Below are 23,129 nucleotides of genomic sequence, written 5' to 3'. Positions count from 1 at the left end.
TCGGGGCTGGCTGGAACGGGCCAGCCCTCTGGCCTTTTGGCCTTTTCAGATTCCATGGGGCCTATGAGCCCTCTGGCCTAGCCCTCGGTTGGAGACGATTTTTGGGCTATTTTCGGCCCTCTGGCCCTCTGGACCCTTCAATTGGAGATGGCCTTAGAGAGCCAAAGGTTTTTGTGTTTCTATTTATGTCCTTGTAGTGTTGGGTATTTACAGTTATGGTCTATTATTGGGTTTGCCATCACTCATACCCCCATCTTTAGGGAATCTCCGGATCTCTTCCTCCAAAGCCCACGAATCAAGTGGTTCGGGTCTTAAAATTTGATCTAACAGCTAAAAACAGAATAGTTAGTAAATTTTTTTAAAAGTTATAATAATTTTTTATCATTTGATCAAATATCAAGAGCCAGGATCATTTGATCCATGGGATTTGGAGGAAGAGATCCGGAGAGGATCTCTTTCCCTTCTTTAGTATGTGAAAGTGAAAATTTATCCTATTCTTTTCTTTTTATAACTCACTTCAAATCATCCTATTTTCTCCAAAAATAGGAGAGCGATGTTATCTATACTAAAATATGTTTGCAATGTATGCATGAGTTGTAAGATAAAATGCGTGACCCATATTTTCAGAATGCAAATAAAAGGGTTTATTTTTATTTTTATTTTTAATTGTACTATATTTTGTTTTGGCTTAATTGTAGCAATGGTTCTTAAATTTTTTTCTTTAGGTTAATTTTAGCCTTTGAACTCTCATATTAGTTTCTTTAGTCCTCGAATCTAACAATGTGTTGTACCATTGGTCATTTTTCACTAAGGCCGTCTATTTTTTGTAAAATTTACGGATATTTAGGAACTTCATCCCACATCACTAACAATGAATTTAAAAATGAGAAATAAGAAAGAAAGAAAAACCTTAAAAACCTTTCTTTTTTTTTTCTTTTTTGTTTGTGTGTAAGAAAATGGAATACATAGGAATTTTTTGTAGTTTAATATGTGATTTGTTAGTTGTTTAAGTCCAGCCCCTAATTTGATCTCCTACCAACTTTGAAATCACATTGCCTAATATTTACAAGTTGCTAAAGTCCAATCATTTTCATTTGTATTTTTATAGTTCAAGTTTCATTTTGTTTTAAGTTTTAGATATTAATTTATAAATTTTTATTTTTATTTTCATTTTAGCTTTTTTTTATTTATTTTTTATTTGTAAGAAATTTTAAGTTGAAGTTTCTAATATACCCCTAGCTTAAAAAAAAAAAAAAAAAAAACGACTTTAGTAAAAATGACTAATGGTGCAACACATTGTTAATTTTGAGAACTAAAAAAATTAATATAAGAGTTCATGGCCTACAATTAAGCTAAAGGTAAAGTTCAAAAACCATTATTGCAATCAAGCCTTCTGTTTTCATCTTGTATAAAGTTTGATCCTCTATCAAAAATATTTATAGTTTTGGAAAAGCTATTTCCACTCTCCTGTTCAAATAAATATTATTGTATTAATCTATGGTAAAAAGACTAGTATCCAAAGATGTATGATAATCCAATTATATTGCATACGACAAGCAAGTTTTCACTTGTAAGTTCATAACAATGGTGTTTATCAAACAATATTATCGATACTAAGAGGGAAAGAGTGGGTTTAGCCTCATAATGAGCTAGCAATAATAGAGTTCAAATTTGCTTTTGACGAAAATCAAATATAACATCTCTCATTTACAAATAAAGAGGATACTACTAAACAGTAGTATTAAGTGACATAATAACCGTGTTTATAAGTTTGTAGATTACTTATCCCTAAATTTCGATCTGATATTAATCACATTCTCATCATTTTATAAATCAAATAAACATATATAAAATAACGATCATGTCAATGCATGCTTTTAATTATTTTTATTGCACAATTGTAGCACAAAGCTATTGACCAACCAAACGTACACACACCTACATAATACACAAATTATTTGTAGACATATACCAAAAGAAATGGGGTGGACAATTTTCTAATGCATGAAATGGCATGCAGTTTTAGGTTAATTAATTAATTATAGAACAACTTTTTCTACTTTAGCTAATAAGATAAGAAGATTCTTTTAATTAATATTTTGTTGTTTTATTATTAAGCAAGTTAGCAATTAAATAAAGGTTTAGGAAGGCAGCTTGGTATTACTAAACAACAAAGTACAATTGTCCCGATGCTGCTCAAGACTTAATACCAAATAATTAGTTCTTGTTTTTGTTCTCTTAGCAGCAACTGAGCCATTTACAATATACATATAATGAATAGGTGGTTTGTAGATTATTTTAAAAGATGATGTGTGATAATTTGATTCGAAGCAAGATCCCCACAACAACCACTGTTTGATTATCAATGGATATATTGTGAAATTTATAACAAAAGAATAATTTATGAGTAATTGAAAAGGGAAAATTATGCATCTTATTTTACATAATTTGAGTAGAATATATAATTCAGTAATCGAAAGTTAGGGTTTATGGTTAATGGTGAATGTTTCATGCAATTAAGCTAAAAAAATATAGACCGTGTTTTAGTAGAACCTGAGTTGCAATGATGAATCTTGTGAACGGATTTGTAGCAAAATATCTTTCAATTCCTTACGCAGCCATAAGCGTGCTGATAACATGTTATCCTATTTTCTTTGAGGGTGTGGCAAAGAGGGGAAAAAAGAGAGATGGAGCAATGAATTATGTGTTTTATTCTCCATGCCTTGTGCCTTTATTTATACGGAGAAAAACTTACTCCCCAAGTAATACAATTCCAATCAAGAAACCATCTAAAAGATATTGTAGATTCCTATACATAATCTACTAGTATTTACACATATCACATTCCTAACTAATTTAGAACTGCAATACATATGTATTCCTAGCAGGTGAAGTTTTTCGTTTAACAACGAAGATCAAAGTTAAAATAAGAAGAAATCAACTACGCTAAAACGTGTCCAAAATTTCCCAATACTATCAACTAACAAATACTTACAAGAAGACAAAATCGCAAGTAAGATACTATGATTTTGTCATTCAACAAAGTGAGATTCTCACAATTTTGATCTTTTCAGTCTTGATACTAGTTTAACATAGCACGAGAGAGTTGCCCTAGTCAGCCTTATGTTATTTTCACTACTCTCGGATGCTTTAATCATGTTATTTCATATTTGGATGTGATAGATGAACTTTTGGTGTGAATGTGAAGGTGAATTGCTTTTAGGTTTGAAAAGTAGATGTGAAGAAAAATTTAGCAAAGGAAAAGCCTATAGGGTAAAACAAAAAGCGGTAGTATCCGTACATCTTTTTATATTTCACACATAATTTTTAATTTTCAACTGTCGAATCGAATAAATTATAAAAAAATTAAATAACAAAATGAATAAAAGAGATGTAGAAAGTAAAAACGGATGCATGAATGACACCAGTTTAAAACAAATTATTATGGTCAAAGTTAGCTTGGTCAGCCACAATGAATCTCAACGGTAAAATCTTTGACATTGACAATATTACTCAACATGGCTAGAGGAAGGACTACCCCTAGTCACCATCACGGTATCACCTTACAAGACACGAGATCTTTTTTGCTCACGAGTAAAGAGGACTACTCCATTTGGTGGGGGTTTGATTTTCCCTACTTAATTAAAACTCCATTTTTTAATCAATTATAATTAAAACTCCATTTTTTAATCAATTATTAGGATGGTTAACCCAATTTTGGGGTTCAATACATTGGGTCCATAACACAATAATGCAACACCATATCTGGCCTTTATAAAGTGATATTACAAGTCATACAAGATTTTATGCACTTTCTTTTAAGTCTATATATATATAAAATAAAAATGAAAGTTTTAACGAAATACTCCTCGGTAATGTTCACTTTTAACAAAAAATCACATTTTTACCTTTTCTTAGTACTATTCACTACACCTTTATTTGTCATTTTTTATTAAAATTAAAGTTATTTTTAAACTTTCGTTAGTTTTCCTAATAAAAAAAGGACAAACGATACACTAAAATCACATAAACTGTGGAACACATTATTTTGAAGTGTGAAACATATTGTTCAACTAGCTTGACTAAATCGCTTCGTAATTTCCTCTTGAATATTGTTAATTCTCATTATATTAATTTGTTTTACCTTATTCTCTCTCACAATCTCATTCTTAATGGGTATGCTATTCACACACTCTATTTTACTTCTCACATATTTTTTTGAATTTTCGATCGTCAGATCGAATGAATTCAAGAATGTCAAATGACAGAAATTAATAAGAGGTGTATGAGAAGTAAAAATGAGTGTGAATATGACACCCCTTCTTAATTTATGGACTAGTATGTGTAAATAAAATCAATTATAAACTTTTAATAAAAAATAAAAATGGAACACAGCTTAGTGCTCCTACTTAGTTTCGTTTAAATTCTTATTTTTATTAATACTTTGTAACCAGCTCTCTCTCTCTCTCTCTCTCTCTCTCTCTCTCTCTATATATATATATATATTCAGTGATTATTACTACTATTATTTTCTTTTTTATTTTTAAATCCTAATTATATAAGAAATATATAAATTGGTAAAACTTTTAATGAAATAATTAATAGTTTCTTTTTTGTTCACATATGGATATAAGCGTGTGCATGCTTATTTGCTTAGTCAGGGAGTAATCAGTAACTTCAATCCGACAAAAAATCTATGATGGGACGCAAATCTTTTATCTGTTTATCAACGATGACGCGTATACTCATAGGGTGCACATGCATCCGATAATGACTACTTTCTTTGTTTTTGTTTCCATTTGTCAAGTCATCGAGTCAAATAATGGGCAGATTTAGGAGGTTAAGTTTGTTGTTTTATCATTGGGAAAAGGATGTGGTATCAACTAACCACTCCACTTGGACTTGGAGGGATTGTGTCACTTCATAACTCTGCAATTTTGGCACCATTTTAGTACATGTTTAGCCATAATTAAGTGCATAAACTTTATACACAAAGGTGGAAATTTTGAATGTAATCATTATGTTAAACAAAGCACGAGCTTTTTCGCACTGATCCATTGACCGATTATTGCTTTTAATATAGACGGGCTTATTTTGTGTATGTAAAACTTATGTGGATTAAAATTTAGAGAGGTGATTAACAATATAGTCAGTAAATATGGTTTAAATAGCAACATTCTAAAACTAATAACATGACCAACATATAATGGGTTGATCACGAGTGAATTATTGCTGACATATATTTTCGAGTGAAACAAAAAACACAATAAAAAGGCCACTAGAAATTAGGAATATTAAAAAGAGAACGAGAGAGCACATGGTTGTTGACTTATTACACTTTTTTTTTTAATTGATAGGATCTATACTAAAGAGGTTGAGGAGTGGGATAAGCCTTACAATGGGCTTGCCATAAGAATGTGGTTCAAATTCGTTTTAGGCGATAATCAAATCTAAGACCTCTTACTTACAAGTGAAGAGGAATACTCCTAGACCGTAGTACTAAGACCTCTCTCATTACAATTAAAGATGAACGTTTTTTATTTTATTTTTATACAAATCACAAACTAATCCATGCTGAAATGACTTATTAAAATAACAAAACAAAAGAATTTCAGAGAATTGGCAAATATACTTATTATTAATTTGTTAACCTGAATCAAACATACTCAAAACTCTTAAACATGACATCTCTAATCCTCATGTGTAAAGAATTTAATTTTTTTTTTTAACACGTATAGGTTACCTAGAACATTGTTTGACTTATTACAGTAAAAGATGAATGTCTTTTTTCATGCAAATTACAAACTAATACCTACTGAGATGACTTGTTAAAATCACAAAAAACAAAACTTTTTTGGGAGAATTGGGCAAAAATACTCACTGTTGGTTAACCTCAATCAAACATACTCCAAACTCTTAAATTTAACCGTACATACGGTATAAAGTGATTTTTTTTAATGAAAATAACAAATAATGAGTATTTTAGTCATTTTTTTTAAAATATTCTATTAAAACACTCCATAATTCATTACAGTTAAGAAGCTAAGTATTTTTCGATATTTACTCTTCTCCCAACTTACTTTATTACAGCTTGACCTAAAAGTCCAAAATTCTTATGTCCTTCGAAGAAATTTTTTTTTGTCAAAAGATATGATGGTAAAATAATGAGCAGCTAGATCCGGGGAAGAATGTGAACAAAATGAATGAGGCGGGGACAGATACCGTGCCAAGTGGGAGGGACTGCATGGTACCACAGACTAGTTAATTCATTTGTGCGGAAGAACCGGGTTTACACCCTGGACTCAAGAAAGGACTGAGGACCGGAGGGTAAAAAAATCATTTGCAATGACTAAATCACATCATTAATGATTAGAGTAAATTGTAACAATGTCCGTTTAATTTTAACTCAATTGGTGCAATGATCTCTTAATTAAAAATTTATTATCATTGCTCACTCAACTCATCAAAACGTGTAGTTATGGTCCTTTAATTAAAAATCTATTATCATTGGTCATTCAACTTTAATTCAACTGAATAAATAGTCTCTCAACTTTAACCCAATCAGAGCAATGATCTCTCAACTTTAACCCAATTGTATCAATGGTCCCTTCACTTAAACCCAATTGTAGCAATGATCCTTCCAAAATAACTCATTTTAACAAAATTATGACGAAATTGACGAAAATGACCATAGCTACACGTTTTGATGAGTTGAGGAACCTTAATCGTAGCAATGGTCATTCCAACATAACTTATTTTGACAAAACCGAAGTTGACGAAAAGGATCATAGCACATATTTTGATGAGTTGAGGGACCAACGATAATAGATTTTTGGTTGAGGGATCATTGCTCCAATTTAATTAAAGTTGACGAACCATTGCTACAATTTTCTCTAATAATTAATTTAAGATTAACGAAGATTATCATATGATAACACATCATTTTCACTCCCTTCTCTTTCATTCAAATATGCTAATGACTTAATTAGATGCTAAATCTAAGGGACTAGAGGACCGTCCGCAACGATAACGTTAATCTAATTTGTGATGAATTTTATTTTGATTATGTCCTTGTCTACTTAATTAGGAAACGTCATGAAAATACCAGTGTAATTATTTTCAACTACTTTGAAGAATCATTGGAACCAAATTACTTATTAGTACTAAAATCACGTTAACTACACTTTGATAATATGGTGTTACAAAAGTAAGGATACACAATACAAAATTCTCGAAAAAATGCCTAATAGTGTTAATTATCCTTGTGCGGTAAGCGAACGATTTGAGCGGTAGAATAAAGTATAAAAATTAGAAAGAAGAGAGAGAGACAAGAGAGAGATTGAGATGAGAAATCGGAGTCTCTCTTTTCGTTTGATATTCTATTTATAGGCTGAGTTTTCTCTATTTACATTAATAAGAAACTATAATACTATGATATTACATATTGATCCCAAGTGAACAGACACAATTAAAATTATTTACAACAAACGGTTTTTTGATAGGGAATTGTTATTAGCATTCTAAAATTCTCATTCTACACTTCAAACTTTTTATATTTAGAAAAAAATACACTTGTAAAGGATGTAGAATGAGATTTTTGAAGTGTCAATAACACTTCCCTTTTGATAATGCCATCAAGGTAGGATGATATAATGATATTAGATTCATGTTCACCTACCACATGTCTTTCACACAAGAGTTCCACGTGAGCCTCACATGTCTAAGAGACGTGTGTCCTCTCATGCATTTAAGAACAATATCAAGTTATCACCTTGCTTCCGCCTGAAGTCTTGCAAATTCTATCATTTTCTGAATTGGAAACAATGTGAAGTTGCTTTACAAAGAAGTCCCGTGCTCAAATAACTTGCTTATCACTTAATCTATAATGAGTCTTTATATAGTATAAGACATGAATAATACATTCAATCTACGGCGCTGGATCAGTTCATCAGAAATCATAAAATGTAGAGTTGTGATTCATGGAATCAATCACTTGTACTTGTTTATAATGCTGCAATCTTGCAGTGATAAAAGAAATCAGTGCCCCAAATTATGAACTCTTATAATTGCTTCTGTCATACATCTTATATACGTAGCCATTGATGGAAATTTACTTTACCTTCAAGAATCTAGACATCGTTATCAGCAAAGTTCATCTCTCTTTCATTACTTTCATCCCAACTCGGCTTATCAAGCAGAAATGGCCATGCCTTCTCTCTGTCCAATGGAATTTGGAGGCAAAAAGCTGCGCTGTCGTCATGGACTTTAACATTGTCTTCAATGAAATGAGTAGGACGTCTTGTATGACTTCTAAGCATCTTTAGTACTTATCATCATGGTAAGTAAGAAGGTGTGAAGATATGTCTTCCTGTGTAGGGAAATCGTAGAGCAAGACGAGTTGATGAATAATGCTCTCTCGAGGAACCACTTAACGGAAGGTAGTTCCATAGTCCAGAGGAAAGAAAGATTCGGTATTATGAAGATAGTGTGAGAATGTGAAGGTAAAAGAGTCCCACAATGGTGAAAAGAGAAGCCTTGCAAGGGCTTAATAAGAGGTTGAGCTATTTCCCATATTGCCAATTGGTTTTATGATGAAATCTCAACCTTCTTCACGGTATTAGAGCAAGTTGACCCACGTGTGAAGCCCAACGGCCACAAGTGCTCCACATCACCCAATTCGTCTTGTCCACAAGAGTATAGAAACAAAATTGTATCTTAGAACAATATTATATCATCCATAACTAGTGACATAAAGTGTAAGAACTTATTGATCATAATATGTCTAACCCCTTTGAGCAGTGTTCGTCAAGTTTAATATGTGTAAGAACTTATTGATCATAATATGTCTAATCCCTTTGAGCAGTGTTCGTCGAGTTTAATATGAGGAGAAACTTTGTATGGAACCAAATGATTCTAAATTAGCTCGTCCTCCATTCGGCAATCTAAGGTAGACAATGATTTCTTATCTAGTAAATGAGGCGGAGCAGGTATATGGTCCGTTGCCCCGTATCAACGATCCAATATAGATTTTTTTGTGAGGCAACTTCTGATATATATAGAGGAAGGTGTGATTATGCTTGGGGCATTCGTAAAATGCTGCGGATTACCGTTGATGTTGCTCTTTTTGAGAGTCACCATAATCCGGTTGTACTCCTATGTGGTAAATTTAGGGCCATCACTAGATGTCGCTTTGTGTCTTGTGTCAGCGTCTTTGGTGGCCTCGGTGCCTGTCGTAGCATGGTTGGCAGCATACCTTCTCGCTTCACTGTTTTTCCATGGTATTTGCGGCCAGGCGGGAAGCCAAAGAGGAAAAATCACTTTTCGACTGTGTGATAGTCTTGATCACAATATGAGCAGTGAAGAGGTGGTTTTCCTCTTTTTGTCTGATGGGCTTGTGTAGGACGTTCCCTGATATTTGTTACGTTCATTGCATGTGAATTAATATTCTAATGGTGAATCCTAAAGAATACACTGGTAATGACAATATTGGTGGTGTAGGTAATGATTCTGGACCCTTTATTGCACATTCTGGTTCTAATAAAATTAAGGGTGGTTCTTGCTCATTTAACCTAAATAATATTTTTCATTGCCTTTCTGCCTCAACTAGCCTTATTTCTGCCCATAGGTTCACCCTTGATAACCATTGCTATATTTTAATTTTTTTTCACATTTTTGTTGTTGTTAAGGACCTCAAGACCCAGAGGACGCTTTTCTGAGGGAGGTGTGAGAATGGGTTATACCCATTTCCAAATGGCGGGGGATTATCCAATCGTCCCTTTTCAGCGTTTTTAGGAGTTTGAGTGTCTGCAAAGTAGTGGCATGCACGACTTGGTCATTCTACTTCCTCTGTAATAAAGTTTTTTATTTCAAATAAACAAGTGCCAATTAGTGGCACCTCTGATGTAAGTTTTTGTCATTCATGTCCGTTAGGCAAGAGTACAAAATTGCCTTTCAAGTCTTCAGAGTCTGTTTTGAAATTTCCTTTAGAACTTTTGCATTCTGATGTTTGGTATTCACCAATTGTTTCCATTGAAGGTTATCGTTATTATTTATTATTTGTTGATGATTATTCACATTATTCTTGGGTTTTTCCAATGAAAAATAAGTCAGAGGCTTTTCAAAATTTCATTAAGTTTAAAACAAAGGTTGAAAACATGTTTAATTGTTCTATTAAAACACTCCAGTGTGATGAAGGAGGAGAATATAAGGGTCATGTTTTTCGCCACTTTCTTGACACACATGGGATATCTCAAAGGTTTTCATGTCCAAACATCTTGAACAAAATGGCCTCGCCGAGAGAAAACACCGTCATATTGTTGAAACGGCTATAGTCACGTTGTCTCATGCTCATATGTCTTCGAACTATGGGGTTGATGCTTGTCAAATAGCGACATACATAATAAATAGGTTACTAACTCGAGTCCTTTCCAATGAGTCACCATAGGAAAAATTATTTCAAACAAAACCTAAATATGATTTTTTTTAAAGTGTTTGGATGTCGGTGTTTTCCTTGGCTACGACCATACACACAAAACAAACTTCAAGTAAAGTCAAAACCATGTGTTTTCTTAGGTTATTCGCTGGATCACTAAGGATATAAATGTTTGGATTTATCCACGAAACGAATTTATTTGTCTCGCCATGTCCTATTCGGTGAAGACTCTTTTCCTTTCCAGGAAATCACACTTTCACAAGGAAATGTCCAACCACCAGGTAATTTATCTAATCTTGATTTGTTGCTTATTTTTCCTAATATTTATCAACAGACTCCCTCATCCACTCAACCTCATTAGCATGCTATAATCCCTACCTCCAATCCCACCGTGACTAATTTAAATCCTACCTTAGATACTGCTGCATCACCTCCATCTCCTATTCCCTCACCTTTAAACCCTACAATACCTGCATCTAACCCCAACCATATTTCCCTCATTCCCTCTAGCCCTAGTGTGCCTTCCCTAACCCTATGGTCCACCAGTGAGCAAGAATCATTTCAACCAAAAAATAATCAACAAAATGAACCAGTTTGTGCATTTAATCCAGGTCATTCAATGATCACTCACTCCAAAGTTGGAATCCATAAAAGAAATCCTAAGTATGCATTGCATGTTGTTACTAATGATAAAGTTGTTGAGCCCACATATTTCAGTCAGGCAGTTAAGCACCAGGAATGGAGGAATGCTATGGTTCAAGAGTTCAATGCCCTGCAAAGGTGTGGAACGTGGAAACTGGTTCCTTATCAACCCATGATGAATTTGCTTCCCAATGAGTGGGTTTACAAGATTAAAAGAAGAGCTGATGGTTCGATAGAATGCCATAAAGCGCGGTTGGTTGTGAATGGGTTTCATCAAAAGCATGGCATTGATTACACTGAAACGACATTGATTACATCAAAACGTTTAGTCCAGAGGTCAAGTGTTCAATGCCCTACAAAGGTGTGGAACGTGGAAACGGGTTCCTTATCAACCCATGATGAATTTACTTCTTAATAAGTGGGTCTACAAGATTAAAAGAAGAGCTGATGGTTCGATAGAATGCCATAAAGCGCGGTTGGTTGTGAATGGGTTTCATTAAAAGCATGGCATTGATTACACCGAAACGACATTGATTACATCAAAGCATTTAGTCCAGAGGTCAAGCACAATACTATTCATTTGGTACTAAGTCTTGCAGTCTCTAACAAATGGCCAGTTCCTCAATTAGATGTTCAAAATGTCTTTTTACATGGCTACTTGATAGGGGAAATGTACATGAAGCAGCTTGTTGGGTTTGTAGACAAACAATATCCTAATCACGTGTACAAGTTACAACGGAGTTTGTATGGTTTAAAACAAGCAATGCGAGCATGGTTCCAATGTTTTTCAGACTTTCTGCTTCATTTGGATTTTCAAGAATCCAAGTGTGACTAGTCTTTGTTCGTGTTCAATCAAAGAGGAGTTTATTTGATTTTGTTGATATATGTGGACGATATTTTGCTTACAGGCAATAACCCAGTTCAAATGCATCACTTGATAAAGAAGTTAGGGACGCTCTTTTCCATGAAAGATTTAGGGCCTCTTGACTATTTTCTTGGTGTTGAAGTGTCCTATTTCAATCATCGAATGCATCTTGACAAAGTATGCCTTGGATCTCTTGAAACGCACAAAGTTTGTTGATGCGAAGCCCATTTCCATTCTAGTTCCTGCAGGGCAAAAACTAAGCATGTTTGCCGGAAAGCCTCATCCTGATCCAGAGACTTACAGAAGTATCGTTGGCGCATGCATTACTTGACAATCATGCGTCCTGATCTCTCGTACATCGTGAATCAGGTATGCCAGTTCATGCACACTCCAAAAAATACTCATTGGACGGCTGTGAAACGTATCCTTCGATATGTGAAGTCTACTTATGCTAATGGTCTTCTTTATAAACCTGGTAGCATGCTTCTCAGTGCATTCTCTGATGCCGATTATCGGGATATCCAGATACACGACATTCAACTGGAGGATTTTGTGTCTATTTGGGTTCCAACTTGGTTTCATGGAGTTCCACGAAGCAGAAAATAGTTTCTAGATCGAGTACAAAGGTTGAATATGGACAATTGGCCTATACTGCAGCCGTGCTATCATGTTTGAGATCTTTGTTTCGTGATTTGCAGCTTACTTTGGTTCGCCCACATATTTGGTGTGATAATGTTTCCTCCATTGCCTTGGCATCGAATCCTGTGTTTCATTCTTGAACTAAGCATTTGGAGGTCGATTACCATTACGTAAGGGAGAAAGTTGTTCGTGGTGAACTTCCGGTAAATTTTATATGTTCACAAGACCAAATCGCAAACTAATTGTTTACAAAAGGTTTGCCTTCATCAAGGTTCAAGCTTTTGGTGTCCAAGCTTCCAGTTGTTCCTCGTCCTGTCAGCTTGCGGGGGGATGTTAGACAAAGTCCTCACCCAGTTAAAGTCAACACTAGTTCAAGTGTTTGAGTTGTCTTCTAATTCTTATCTTCAAACAGTTGGTTAAGTTTATGACTTTTTCATATATTTTGTAGCTGAGTAACTCTCATATCTGTGTATATTTGAATTTCAAATATTCCTTGTAAATGGGGTTTTCAAACCCTGGATGTAATCTCTAATGTATTATAAATACCAGCAACCCAACGTTAATTGGTTATGCACATTGGTGAGAAACTTGGCGTTCTGTTATAGCTTTTCCGACCTTCCATAACTTTGTACAGTACTGTAGTTTCCCTTGGACCGTTTTGGAAACCAAACATTCCCAGGTTGATCTATAGATATAAAGTATAGGGATTTGAGACATCAGTGGACGTCTTTGTTGATTTTAGAGTTTGGTTCGCTCATGCTGGCGATGTGGTGTTCGTTGAGGTTGCAGAAGAATGATATTGCTAGAATTTTGATGAACGATATAATTGCAAGAATATGTGGAGAGAGTCGATCCTAAAATCAAGGAGAATCAAATATACTAATTGATATTGTCTTCCAATACCCAAGAAGACATTCCACAAGTTTATAGTGACCATTAACTGAATCATATATCCAAACATATAGACACATTTTAGCGTGTCCAACTTGGATTACTGTTGTAGGTGTCGCTCATAGGTGGTTGTGAAAGGAATCTTCTTAAAATTTTTGAATGAACGGATTCCACAAATAAAATCTTTTTTTTTTGTTTTTTGTTTTTTTGGCATAAATGCCAATGCAAACCAGGCTATAAGAGCGTCTCAAAGGGTGTGCTGCAACTTCTACGATGGCCTTGAACGAACCGGTGTTGTATAAAGGCAACGCCACGGGAAAATCAAAGGTATGAAATGGATTAAGTAAAATGGTGGGAGAAGAGCTGGTTTTGATTGAGTGTTGGAGATGAGCTTGGATGAACCGTTGGTTGCGGATGGAAGCATTCCAAGCTTTAAAAACACACATGCATCGAATAAGATCCACGGGCTGAAAAGTAGAGAGATGTTAAAGAGCAACTCCGGTGGGAGGAGGTCTAACATTGTACTTGTACTTGACGCAGCAGCAGAGCAAGAATATAATCAAATTGTTTTACTAGGTTTAGGAAACATAAAACCTAAAACAAATCTACACGTTCTGCAAACAAACATAAATGATTTTCTTAAACCTGGATGATTTGTATTAATTGACAGATTATCAAGACTTTATACGGACTAGACTGCTTGGAACCCAAGGCATGGATCTACTGTTCAAGCAAATTAAAATCAATTACATGAAATCATATTCACAACTAGAGTCACATCACAATATTGACTTTCCTATCTAGTACCCATTTGTTTGCTGCTAATTGTAGGACTATTGAGCATTTTTGCTACCCAGACTTAAACACTGCTGGTGTATGCTACTGCTACTTATTACTATAGTCTAGACTTTTAGTTTTCATTTGTAAGTTAGAAGTCTTAGGTTTGATGTTTGAATCTCGAGAATGACGAGTGTAAATAAATCATTGTATACATCTTATCGGCTGCTATGTGTTCCTTCACTAAACCCTAACTAGCTTTTCTAGCATCAAGTCAAACTCGTGTTGTTTTCAACACATGATAGTAAACATGAGTTTCTAAGAAGAAATCAAAGTCCGCAAGGCAATATACATTTAGTTGAATCAAAGTTTGTAACTAACAAACTGACTATAACCAATGCTAGCTGTTACCATAGATCAATGATATGAGTTACAAAAATGAAAAAGAAATACACAATATTACAAAGATAAAACAGCCTAGTCTAAAGAAAGAAAGGAGCACTAAACTCGGATTTTCTGTTGCTTTGAGTACCATATGTGATGGAACACCTTCTTCAATATTGAAAGTTTCTTCTTTCTCAGAGGTCGAACACAGTTGTTGCTGCCTCCCAACAATTACAGGATCACCATCAAGAAGAACACAAAGGCTCCCCGAGCATCCACCTTCAAAAACAATTACCTCAAAGTCATCGGGCTTACGACAGAATTCAACTTTCGGACTGTTTTTCTCTAAATCAAACCAAAAAAGCTGGTCACAGTCCATCTCAAAAAGTACCATGTCGCCTTTCTTCGAAAATACCAAAGGTTTGATGTGGGAGTCAACAGACTTCTCAACAGAACAAAGCAGGTTCCAAGATCCCGTCACTCCATATTCCTTCATAATCCAAACATCAATTTGAAAGTCTGAAACCTCAAAATTACGATGACAAATACATAAATAGCCTCCCAGCAAACCCAAAGAAATCTCATCCTCGTGCCCACGGATTGGGATGGGAAACTCGCGATATTTCTCACTGGCAAGATCAAGAGTTAGAATCATGCCTGGACGATCGTCATCTAAACGGCAATCCTGTAAGAATCTTATAGCAACCAAACACCAAGACCAAAACATGAACTACAAACATAAAAGGACTAACCCAAATATATGCACACAATAAACCAGAAAGTAAAACATACCTGCAGCAACACCAGAACTCGAAGCCATTGCCGCAATCTCTTAGTGAACCTTCTCTTCTCTTGCAGAATGTTAAGGGCTCGACTCACATATAGGTTATGGTCCAATATGAGCATTCAATTTGTGAGAAGAGAGGCCACTATATATATACATATAGACTTTTCCAAAATAGATCAGGATTTCCTATCAAAATCCTTATCGGAAACAACCTTTTGTTTCCACACCTTACAAACTAACCTTAATGCTAACCAAAATCATTTTCTATAAAGGATCAGCATTCCTTTCATCAATAGGACTTTCCATCCCAATTGAATACCCATAACTGTTCCCAAAACTTCTCTATCTCATACTCATATTCTTACATTCTCCCACTTGAGTATGAGAAAAGTTTCAAGCACTCAGTTTATTCAAACATACTCAGATAGAAGTGTACACTAAGTCCTGTTAACAAAAGTTTTCAATCACAACCAATCTTACATACATTTCAAAATGTAGAACTCTGAAAATCTTCATCACAATCATAATGCAATATAGTTTTTCATGAGTCACATACATTCAATTTGTATCTTTACTGTTGTGAACTTCAATTAGTCTCATTAGATAAGCAAAATAATTTGCTCCCACTATTTCACATCATTGACAGCAAGAATAAATAATTGCTCCAGACAATATATGAAACAATAGTTCAATAACAACTGCTTAGACAGACAAGCTGTCATTCAAGCATCAAATGAACTATCAAGTTTTATTTCTTAAAAACAATAGACCATTATAACAAGTCTCACTAGGAAATAAAACACTCTAAAATAAAGCTACCTAACTAAACACTAGCCTTAAGCTTTATTAAAATACATAAAACCTGTTTTCATTACTGCACCAGCTCTCTGAACTTCACAGCAGCAACCCGACAGTCAAATACGCAACAAGAGATCACTCCCACTAATCAAACGATTCATGTACCCTCATCCGCGAAACATGAGCTTTAAATACCCCAATGGGTAACGCCTTGGTCAAGGGATCTGCTATCATCAAATTAGTGCTTAGATATTCCACTTGTATAGCCCCCTCTCTTACCTTTTCTCGAACTTTAAGAAACTTCACATCCATCAATCTAGAAGCTGAAGTTCTTCTATTGTTATTGGCAAAAAATACTGCAGAGTTGTTATCACAGCGCATTTTGACCGGCCTTTGAACAGAATCTACAATCTTCAAATCTGTTAAGAAGTTTCTTAACCACACAGCCTGTTTCATTCCTTCAAAACAAGCTACAAACTCTGCCTCCATAGTGGATGTTGCTATTATAGTTTGTTTTGCACTTTTCCATGAAACTGCACCACCTCCAAGCATAAACACATAGCTACCTGTGGATTTTCTGTCATCTACATCACCAGCTAAGTCTGAATCAGTATAACTAACTAACTCTAGATTCTCTTCTCTGCCATAAACCAACATGTATCCCTTGGTTCTTTGCAAGTACCTTAGAACCTTCTTTGCAGCTATCCAATGAGACTCTCTTGGATTTGCTTGAAACCTACCTAACATTCCTACTATGAATGCTATATTTGGTCTTGTACAAATTGTAGTATACATCAAACTACCCACTAAAGAGGCATAAGGCTTCTTTTGCATTTTGTCCACCTCAATTAATGTCTTGGGACACTGAGCTTTAGAGAACTTGTCTCCCTTATTCACAGGTACTTCACAATTATTGCAGTTTTCCATGTTGAATCTTATCAATACTCTGTCTATATAACCCTTATGTGATAGTCTAAGTAACCTTTTGGACCTGTCTCGAATGATTTCAATGCCAAGCACATAGTGTGCCTTTCCAAGATCCTTCATCTCGAAATTTTGGCTCAATATGGCCTTGGTATCATTAAGAAGCTTTATATTAGAGCTTGCAAGGAGAATATCATCGACTTACATGATTAAAATGATGAAGTTTGATCCTGACCATTTGATGTAAATACAATCATCTAATTTATTTTCCACAAAACCAAAACCTGTGATAACCTGATCAAATTTCAAAAACCACTGTCTTGATGCTTGCTTCAGTCCATAAATGGACTTGTTAAGTTTGCAGACCTTGTTTTCTTTCCCTCTTTCAACAAATCCAGGAGGTTGTAGCCTGTATATGTTTTCTTGGAGTTCACCATTGAGAAAAGTGGTATTTACATCCATTTGATGCAACTCTAAATCGAAATATGCAACTAAGGCCATGATCATTCTCATAGAGTCTTTGGAAGAAACAGGTGAAAATGTGTCATTGTAGTCAACTCCTTCTCTCTGAGTGAAACCCTTGGCAACCAATCTTGCCTTGTACCTTTCAATTTTGCCCTGAACATCTCTCTTGGTCTTGTAGACCCATTTGTATCCTATAACCTTGATTTGGGGATTAGAATCCACCAATGTCCATACTTTATTTTGTGACATCGATTCTAATTCCTCATTCATTGCTTTGTTCCATAATGCATGTTGAGGGCTGTTCATAGCCTGAGAGTATGTAAGAGGATCATCTATATCGCCAAAATCAAACCCACTCTCCTGTAAATAAACATAGTCATTTGACATGGTAGTCTTCCTGATTCTTGTTGATTGCCTCAATGGAGCTGTTGGTTCATGAATCGCTTCAGTGGTTGGATCTTGTTGAACTTCAGAACTGTGAGTATGATCTTCTTGTGTCTGTGTTTGCAAACTAGGATTTGATTCCATTCTATCTTGAATAGACTGATTCTCCTCCAATCGAATTGTAGATGAGGAAGGTATCAAGATTTCTTTATAATTAGTTTCGGAAGAAGCAACCTCAGTGTGATTCTGTTCTTCAAATATAAATGTTCCTTGTGACAATTCTGCAACATCTTGATCCTCAAAGAACCTGGCATTATGAGTTTCTTAAACCCGAGTATGACTTTGAGGATAATAGAACTTATAGCCTTAAGATTTCTCTGAATATCCGATAAAGTAGCATGTGACAGTCCTTGCATCAAGTTTCTTCTCATTTGGATTATATATTCGAGCCTCAGCTTTACATCCCCAAACATGAAAGTGATCAAAGCTAGGCTTCCTCTTGTTCCAGATTTCGAAAGGTGTGGATGAAACTGCTTTAGAAGGAACTCTGTTCAAAATGTAAGTTGTTGTCTTTAATGTTTCTCCCCAAAGAAAACCAGGCAACTTTGACCTTGTCATCATGCTTCTCACCATTCCAATCAAAGTTCGATTCCTCCTCTTAGAAACTCCATTCTGTTGTGGTGTCCTAGGTGTGGTGTATTGAGCCACAATACCTTGTTGTTCAAGATAATGAGCGAAAAGACCCTTCTTTTGTCTAGCCTCAGTGTACCTGCCAAAGTATTCTCCTCCTCTATCGGATCTAACAATCTTAATGACCTTTCCTAGTTGTTTCTCAACTTCAGTTTTGTAGACTTTAAAACAATCAAGAACTGATGACTTCTCACATATCAGATAAGTATAACAAAATCTTGAGAAATTATCAATAAAGTTAACAAAATAAGAGTTTCCACATATGGTCTTGGTAGAAAAAGGTCCACAAATATCAGTGTGTATGATTTCCAGCAAATCATGACTTCTCTTAGCATCTAGTTTCCTAAAATTAGTCATCTTGCCCTTGACACAATCAACACATTTGATTGTAGTATCAAAATTCAATTCAGGAATCAAGTTTGCCTTAGACAACTTTAGAACTCTTTCTTTAGATATATGTCCTAACCTTTTGTGCCATAGAATAAAGGAATCATCACCACAGTGCATCCTTTTAGTACTTGTGTTTAAGACATGTTGATTATTAGACTCCAATGTACAATTCAAACACCACAGGTTGTCACTCAAATAAGCATCTCCCAAAACATAATCTAAATTGTTCTTTTCAAAATTTCTCAAGCTTTCATCATCACCTAGGAAAGCAAAACCATCCTTGACAATTCTAGAAGCGGAAATCAAATTTCTCCTCATTTTAGGCACATAAAGCACATCTTTTAAACTCATTATAAAACCAGAAGACAATTTTAAATATACCATTCCAATAACTTCTACTGAAACCTTAGTTCATTCACCCACAAAGACATTATAGTTCTTGAATCCAATTTGTTTTGACATTGTGAAGCCCTCTAAAGAATTTGTAATGTAGACTGAGCATCCAGTGTCAGACCACCAAGAATTCACAGGTATCTTAATCAAATTTGACTCAACACAAACATTGACATGTTCTACACCCTTGCTTTTAAGATAATCACTGAAGACTTGACAATCTTTCCTTAAGTGTCCCTTAGTTTTGCAGAAGAAACATCTAAGTTTGGCAATATTTTTAGGTTTGATTTTAAGATTGTTAGATCCCTTAATAGAGTCCTTGACTTTAGCAGATGCAATTGACTTAAAAGAAGTAGGCTTAGAATTGGAATTCTTACCATAGTGTTCGGGAAATGAATTGAAAGCCTTTTTCCCTTTGTTTGAATGCACAAAGTTTACTGCTTCAACATCCTTTGATCTTTCTTGCTTCTGTCTAGTCTCTTCTTGCACACACTGTGCTATTAACTCATCAACATCCCAATTCTTGTCTTGAGTGTTATAGGACACCTTTAACTGACTGAATTTGCTTGGAAGAGCTTGGAGGATCATAAAAACTAGTTGTTTTTCTCCAATGTTAACATCTAGGGAATTTAACTTTTCAGCTGCATCGGTCATTTTTTCATAATGTGATCCCGAATAAAACCTGTGCCTTCAATCTTGTACGTGGTAAGCATTGCCATATATTGACTGATTTCTACCTTTTGAGATTCCTTGAACTTCCTCTCAATTGCACCCAAATAATCAACAGCCAATTCATGCTTCTTGATCCCTCCTCGAACAGTATCTGTCATGGCACTTTCAAGTATGGAAAGTGCAACCTTGTTAGCTCTAACCCATCTCTCTACGTCAGTTTTCTCTGCCCGAGTACTTTGATCAGTTAAAACCGGCTTGGAGTGTTAAGAGCAATGTCAAATTCATTAAGTGTCAACAAGAGACCAATCTCTCGTCTCCACTTCTTGTAGTTGCTTCCTCTAGTGAGAATAGGTATATTGGCTAAGTTCATAGTCCTTAATGATATTGCAGATGCTGCAGCAATTCATGAAATCACAAATATGAACTAATTAGTTCCAGATTTCATTCCAACATCCCTTTGCACATCATGACTATAATCATAGATTCATACACATAGTCTTAATCAACAAATTGTTGACAAGCATATATAGAATAAATGATATACTTAGGATTCGATCAGCATGTTGCAGCAGCCATGTATCTTTAAACATTTATTGAGCATGGAGTCCTCTCAACCATGTTATAGATGCAAAATAAACAAGGTTAAATCAAGAATCTTTAATCTACTTTCAAAACCAACAATTATACCACGTTTGATATCAATTATCACCAACAATTTATGGACACAGAATGCATCAACATATATTTATACATATTCAACCATATAATGGAATTTCAGAAACAATAAAACATAACATACCTTTTAATTACTGATTTCAAATTCTCGATGAAGATAACGGAAGCGAATTTAGAATTTGAAAACAGAAGATTTTGCATTTTGTGAAAACCCAGATCAAAACCTAACCCCAATCCGAGAAAATCCCATTCGGTTATGGTTAAGAGGTTCCAACGGTCAAAATTTTCAATTTCAGAAAGAGCCGTTATTTTTGTTGTTTTCTACCACAGCCGATCTCATGGTCTCGAGAACCCAACCTCGATTTTCTATCAGGGCAAGATTTTAATGGTTTTTTTTTATATTTTTTATATTTTTATAAACACATACATCTTTTCTCCTTTACAAACTTGAACTCATGTTTGTATGTCTTGTGGCTCTGATACCACATGTAAGAATCTTATAGCAACCAAACACCAAGACCAAAACATGAACTACAAACATAAAAGGACTAACCCAAATATATGCACACAATAAACCAGAAAGTAAAACATACCTGCAGCAACACCAGAACTTGAAGCCATTGCCGCAATCTCTCAGTGAACCTTCTCTTCTCTTGCAGAATGTTAAGGGCTCGACTCACAAAGAGGTTATGGTCCAATATCAGCATTCAATATGTGAGAAGAGAGGCCACTATATATATATACATATAGACTTTTCCAAAATAGATCAGGATTTCCTATCAAAATCCTTATCGGAAACAACCTCTTGTTTCCGCACCCTGCAAACTAACCTTAATGCTAACCAAAATCCTTTTTTATAAAGGATCAGCATTCCTTTCATCAATAGGACTTTCCATCCCAATTCAATACCCATAACTGTTCCCAAAACTTCTCTATCTCATACTCGTATTCTTACAAATCCATCTTCCAACTTAAGGCACTGTTCAAACACACGGCCACTGATTGTAATGGAGTAAGTCGAAAGCCATTGCGAGGAGGCATGCTTTGGATCCTTTTCCACGCGTTGGACTTCAGGCTATAAACATTCACTTCATAACTAGCAACAACCCTATCCTCGTATACACAATTTCCACAAACAGATCTAGTGGAACGCCGTTTATCTATACTACAAAACTCCACAATTTCCACATGTTTATAGTCATCATTAGCTGAATCATACCCGAATCCATAGTGCCCTTGCTTCTTCAGTTTGTCGTTCATCTCCGATGGCTGCTGGTGGTGCGGCTCAGAGGTGGTTGTACAAGGAATCATCTTGAACTTTTGAATGGACGGGTTCCACAAAGCAAAAGCTCTATTGTTGTCATAGGTGTGTTCAATGCATAACAAGCCATTAGCGTAGCCCAATATGCTATCACAAGATTGTTCCAACGGCGGCCGTGCAATTTTCACCGCAGTCCCCAACGTATCATTGTCGTACAAAGGCAACGACAAGAAATGCATGGGATCATACAGATTAAGTATAATGGTGCGACAAAAGTTGGATTTGATGGTGATGAACCGTTGGTTGCGGATAGAAGAATTCCAAACTTTGGAAACACACATGCATCGGATCATATCCTTGGGCTGCAGAAGTAAAAGGATCTTAAGGAGCAGGTCCAATGGGAGGTCTGACATTGTGACGCCGAAGAAGCACAAAGGAATAGAGCAGTGCATTGCCCCCTTTATAGGAGGGGAACTAGTCTTAATCAATTATCCAACTACGTTTGGGAAAACATTAAATAGGAAAGTAAATCTAATTGAATCTTCTTTTGACTAGAAGGAAATAAACCTGAAAATAAACCCTACCAATATAAAATTTCCTTCCCGATGCAAAAGGTTAACTACAAATCTAGCACTTTTAATTGTTTCTCATTGAATTCCGAGTAATGTTATTCATACTATGTTTTTATACTATATTTATATACCACATTAGGTGATATCTGATGTGAATAGCCACATCATTTGAAAAATTTGCAAAACCCAAGGAAAGAAAGAAGAAAGACTTCTCGTATACCACAATCATCATTTAATTAACTGTTTTTTTTTAATTATTAGTTTATTAAATAATGAACTAAATTTAAAAATATGATTAATTCAAATGATGTGGTTGTTCACATCAAATGCCACCTAAGGTTGTATGAAAATGAAAATGTGGTACAAAAACATAATATGAATAACATTACTCTTGAATTCCAGAACAAACACAATTGATAGTCACTTATTAATAATGAAAAATTACAAACATTCTCACTAGTTAGGGGGGGAGAAGATAGACGAGAGAG

General features: G+C 35.0%; 1 protein-coding gene across 1 annotated transcript; it reads right to left on the bottom strand.

Moving 5' to 3' along the window:
- Positions 1-21,759: 21,759 nt before the first annotated feature.
- LOC137724773 (F-box protein CPR1-like) lies at positions 21,760-22,482 on the bottom strand. The gene has a single exon (XM_068463470.1). It carries the CDS (start codon positions 22,480-22,482, stop codon positions 21,760-21,762), a length of 723 nt encoding a protein of 240 aa, XP_068319571.1.
- Positions 22,483-23,129: the final 647 nt, after the last annotated feature.

The sequence above is a fragment of the Pyrus communis genome, chromosome 2 (assembly GCF_963583255.1).
Source record: "Pyrus communis chromosome 2, drPyrComm1.1, whole genome shotgun sequence".
NCBI lineage: Eukaryota > Viridiplantae > Streptophyta > Magnoliopsida > Rosales > Rosaceae > Pyrus > Pyrus communis.
Note: the sequence above shows the minus strand (reverse complement) of the source record. Positions and strands in the feature narration are given on the sequence as shown.

Excerpts from the sequence above, each read along its gene's own strand:
- LOC137724773 (XM_068463470.1), bottom strand. The coding sequence starts at position 22,482 with ATGTCAGACCTCCCATTGGACCTGCTCCTTAAGATCCTTTTACTTCTG.